Genomic DNA, 5,381 nt, shown 5'->3' with positions numbered 1-5,381 from the left:
GACTGAGACTGGAATAGACAACTAAGTCTATTACTGAAGATGTCCCTATGTAGGTATTGGTAGGAACAAGAGGACAAAACTAAAGTACAGTAGCACAAGCAGTGCTACTTAAAGAGGACAGGGTGAATAGAGTTTAATAAGTATGAAACACTGAGTTGGATCAGTGATGTATATAAAACAGGTTTCACTGGGTTGTATCAGTGATGAAGATGTAGGTGAAACACATCAAGTGATGGGATCAGTCATACAGTTACAGGGACAACAATGAATAGTCAGGAAAAGAAAAAAGGAACCCCCCTCCAACACTGTAACAGGGAGAGCATGGTTCTTATAAGAGATTACTCTCTGTTTGGTTGCAGGAAGTCTGCCAAAGCATCTTTGGCATGTGTTAATTTGGTTTTCGGCAACCAGGAGTTGTCTGAAGCTAGGTATCCTTTCTATCAGACCCGGTACAAGGTCTGCTTGCCAACTGTCTTTGAATCAATGATGTGTCCAATTTCAAACTCCTCCTGGTTCTCAATGGGTTCCGGTGGAGGTTGGAGGTAGTTCTTTCTGTGCATTATTGTTTCCAAATAAGGATAGAGTAGTCCTGCATGAAACACAGGATGAATCTTCTATTTGGGTGGTAGTTTCAGGCAGTAAACTACCAATGACAGTTTCTGATTGATGGTGAAGGGTCTATAGTGCTTTGGACCAAGCTTTGCTTTCAGATGTCAGTGTGATATGCATGGTGGTCATAAATTTACATATCACTTTTTTGTGTACCAGGACAGCTTTTAAAACACACTCCAAGGGTACCAGCATTGCACTGGTGTCAGTGCTGGATGGCCATGATATGTTGTCACAGATGTGAATAATCTTGATTGCAATACTGATAATATTATCTCCAGGATGATTTGTACTTTGGAAGAAGTATACGTTATTGCTCTCAATGTCCAATACACAATTGATACTAGACTTCAACAACTCATCTGCAAAAGGGAAAGGGCAAGGTTGTACCCATTATCAATCTAACATTGTTGAGTGAGGAGAAGAAGAAGAGGAAGGTGGATGTGAAGGAGAAGGAGAAGGAGAAGGAGGAGGGGGTGGATGTAGGATTGAATACTGCTGACAATGTCCACAACTTGGTGGCAAATCTCTCCATCAGTGAGTGGGTTGAGGAATGTGCATCTTTGTTGTGAAGGCCCAAGTGATCCCACATGGCAAATGTACTGACTGAGTCATTGCCCACTCAGCACAGGACAAAGATCCCCTACCACCAGGCTGTGTCTGATACTGTAAGTCACAATAGTTTGTGAATGATACTGATAACTATATTTATCTTCTCTAGAAATCCCTAACATCAATGGCCACAGGGAGCAGGACTGGGAGACACCAGTCCTGAGGATGCAAGGTCCAGAAACACCAATTCCAAGGCTGCCAGTCCAGGGAACCTCAGTAGTGGTTCATGTAGGATGGTGTATAGTAGCAATTGCCATCCCTTCAACTCACCATGCTCCTTGGAACATGTTTGATCTTCCTGTACTAAAGGTATCATGTATTATATCATTTCATGAACATATATATTGCAGTTCATATGACTGGAAAGGCGAATGCAGAGCAGGCGCAATGTTGAGGGCAACAGAGTCAGGCAGTGCACAAACAAGTGATCCAACCATGATGATCTGGTGATAGAGAAATTGTCTATGTCCATTTTATTGTCATTGCTATCATTGTCATGAACATCACCCTGATCTTCATTATTGCTGTTGTTGTTGTCATCATCACTGTTGAGGGCAGCTGCCTTTGTTGAGACCAAGACGAGAGGATGGCCTGCCAGAAGCTCAATAAAATGAGGACAGCTAGAGTCCAAGATGAGCATCTGAATATATTAAATAGTAGACCATGTAACTACATACCTAGCGTCCAAGTCGTAGAGTAAACATGTACAACTACAGGAAGTGGCTGTAGGTATAGATATGGAGAGTTGAATAGAACTGAGGGAATAATGAATGGAGAATAAAAGTAAGAAGATGGAAAGATCAGGGATAGTATAGGGAATATGGGATATGCGGAGTATATAGTAGTAAGAGACCATTGTGAAGATATTTAAATTACAAAGAGCATAGAAAGCGAAGCACTCAACTAACACTTCCTGTTCCTATGCATACTATATAGGGAAATCAGCACCAGAACCTAAGTGTTTTCTATCGGCTTAACTTTAGTTTGCACTCTGTAACTTCCCCTGCTAGGGAAGCTCAGCATTAGTTGGACACAACCCCAGTACAAGTCCTCAGCATAGGACTTAGGCATTACAGTTATACAACACATAGTCAGCACCAGTTGGAAGTCCTCCTGATCCTTAGTCATCCAAGGTCCCTTGACACATCTGCCCAGTGTACAGAACTAAAAACGATAGTATGCTACTAGCAATGCCAGGTGACACTGCTATGCTGATGATTTGGAAGAGAGATAATCCCATTGTAATTGTCATAACTGTAGATAATGATTGTCCAAATGCTTTTTCCATTAATCTTAGCATTGGAAAACATGTGCAAGGATTCCAAATTTTGAGATAAATGAATGAGGTGTGGAAAATAGGAGAGCAGCACCTTCAGGTTGCACAGCGATGAATGAGCCTTTCACAGAATATGAAATAGGTACATGTGATTGCACTCAGAGTGAGAATGAAGGCTGATCTGAAGGCCGATGAGATGTTCATGACAAGACAAGAATGTGTTAAGACATGTACATGGAATGTGTGACAGTCTCAGGAGGGTTCTCTTTGTGTATTACCTTGTCCTCATTGACCCTGTACATTCTAAGTATAGCATGTATCTATTTCACTGATGATCATCATTCTCATTCCTATCTATCTGTCATTGTCTCAGATCACTGTCATTCCCTCCATCCTCACCTATCGGTTCCTTGATTCAACCCACCTACTGATGCATTATTCCACTTTACATCAACAGAACTCAGTTTCATTTCCAATCCCTTCCTTTATTTAAGACATAGCTACTACATTAGTGTATTTTAGTTTTGTCCTCCTGTCTCCTATAAAAACCTCATAGGGATATCTTAGCAATAAGAACTCAGGTGTTTTTCATCTGCTTCACTCTGTTTGTGCTCTCCAACTTCCCCTGCTAGGGAAGCTTAGCTTAATTGAGCACAACTCTAGTACAAGTCCTCAGTCTAGGACTTAAGCACCATAGTCTTAGGACACAGAGTAAGCCTAGACAGCAACTCCTGATCCTCTATCATTCCAGGTCCCTTAACATTAGGATAAAACTCTCTTAGGCTTACTAGTTCCTTGTCAACAATAGTCGCAGTGGCAACCACAAAGGCACAAGCAAGAAGTTTACCTTGCTACAACAGGGTCCACATATTTAACACTAGGTACAACTCAGACCAGTACATTAACACCAGTCAGAAGTGGACTTTCTGTCTTGACACTCCCTGCCCCCAATTGAAGCAGAGATAAAACTGTAAGAATACCAGCAGGAGCACTAGTACCCATTGGAAGCAACAGAGACAGACATCGCATAGTCCCAGCCCTTACAGCCACATCCTCAGATATTTCCCCAGCCAAAGTACCCTCCTACCCAGTATCCACAGCAGCCTCTAGTGGCAAATGCAAGGGTATACCACCCAGACAATCACCCATCCAGTCACCAGTCCAGACATTTAAGGAGGAAGACAGTCCAGTCAACACAGCATCCAGAGCCAGTATCTTTGACACTTTCTTTGGGATCCCTCCAATCCAGAGAAAGACCCTTCACCTCCTTCCTCCTCTCCAGAACGAGGTGAAGCAAAGGATCATAAAACCTCAAGAGAGAAGTTAGGAAACCCAGGAGATGACAACCCAAGCAACCAGGAGAGTGACATGGCAAACATTGATAGCTGAAATGGTGCAGTCAGCAAGCCCAGTATTTTTGAAGGAGATAGAGCAAAGAGTCAGCAGTTCCTAGGTGAACTCTACCTTTACCTCTTAGGCAATCCCAAACACCTTAAGACAGATAGAGATAAGGTTGAATGCACCCTGGCCTACATCAAAGGAGCAGCCTACTGGCTTCTCCAGATGCTCATCTTGGACTCTAGCTGTCCTCATCATTGAGCTTCTGGCAGACCATCCTCTCATCTTGGTCTCAACAACATTATTCCACTTTACATCAACAGAACTCAGTTTCTGTTACAATCCTGTGAGAGGGGTTTTATTTTGTCTTCCTCATCATCTCCTAGACCCTATACTCTCTATTCCTAGAAAATTACTTCCTTGATGTGTATCACCCCTATCTGCCAGTTTCATCCATATTTAACTGTTGCTGCTCATCACTGATCCATCTCAGTATTTGCTTCCATCTATCAGTCTTTGATTCAATTCCTGTACTGATATATCATTCTATCTAAATTGACAGATCTCTACGATATTTCCAATACCTTTTTCTATTTAAGACATAGCTACTACAGCATTGTACTTTAGTTTTGTCCTCTTGTTCCCTATGTACACTTTATAGAGACACTCACAATAGAACCTAGGTGTTCTCTTGTCTGATTAACTCTGTTTGTGCTCTCTCTAACTTCCCCTGCTAGGGAAGCTCAACCTTAAGTCATACAAAACCCTTCAAGAATGGGACTGAAGTGTCACAGCTTTCAGATGCATAGTAATTTAGTTGGAACTCCTGATCCCCAGTTGTCCAAGGTCCGTAACAGAGGGGTAATGAATGCTTCTCTCCATTCATCACCTGCCTTGATTCTGTTGTTGTTGTAGCCTGCTCTTAGATCTAGTTTGGTGAATAATGTTTGCTTAGCAGTGGGAATTCTGTCAAGGAGATCCTCTACTCATGGAATGGGGTAGGCATTCTTAAAAATGGCATTATTGAGTTCCCAATAGTCCTGGCAGGGTCTGACACCTCCCATGTTAGTTGAGTGCTTCGCTTTCTATGCTCTTTGTTATTTGAATATATTCGCAATGGTCTCTTACTACTATATCCTGCACATATCCCATACTCCCTACACTATCCCTCATCTTCCCATCTTCTTACTTTTATTCTCCGCTCATTATTTTCGGAGTTAAGTTCAACTCTTCATCACCTGTACCTACAGCCACTTCTTGTAGTTGACATGTTTACTCTAGGACTTGTACTCCAGAGTCCAAGGCATACTAGCTTCTCCAGATGCTCATCTTGGACTCTAGGTATGTAGCTACATGGTCTACTATTTAATATACTCAGATGCTCATCTCGGACTCTAGCTGTCCACATATTATTGAGCTTCTGACAGACCATCCTTTTGTCTTGGTTTCAACAATGGCACTAGGAAGAAAGTGGCCTCCATCACTCATAAGGTCACCTTTGTTGAGACCAAGACGAAAGGATGGTCTGCCAGAAGCTCAATAATGT

General features: G+C 42.1%; 1 protein-coding gene across 1 annotated transcript; it reads left to right on the top strand.

The window, feature by feature from the left end:
- Positions 1 to 891: 891 nt before the first annotated feature.
- Positions 892 to 1,181, top strand: FIBRA_09347 (uncharacterized protein; the record flags this gene model as incomplete). The annotated part of the gene is made up of 2 exons (XM_012321659.1): positions 892 to 912; positions 981 to 1,181. 2 exons carry the CDS (start codon positions 892 to 894, stop codon positions 1,179 to 1,181), a joined length of 222 nt encoding a protein of 73 aa, XP_012177049.1.
- Between the last annotated feature and the right edge of the window lie 4,200 nt (positions 1,182 to 5,381).

The sequence above is a fragment of the Fibroporia radiculosa genome, assembly GCF_000313525.1.
Source record: "Fibroporia radiculosa TFFH 294 genomic supercontigs, scaffold31511, whole genome shotgun sequence".
Lineage (NCBI taxonomy): Eukaryota > Fungi > Basidiomycota > Agaricomycetes > Polyporales > Fibroporiaceae > Fibroporia > Fibroporia radiculosa.
The sequence above is the reverse complement of the archived record's forward strand: the minus strand, read 5'-3'. Positions and strand labels throughout refer to the sequence as shown.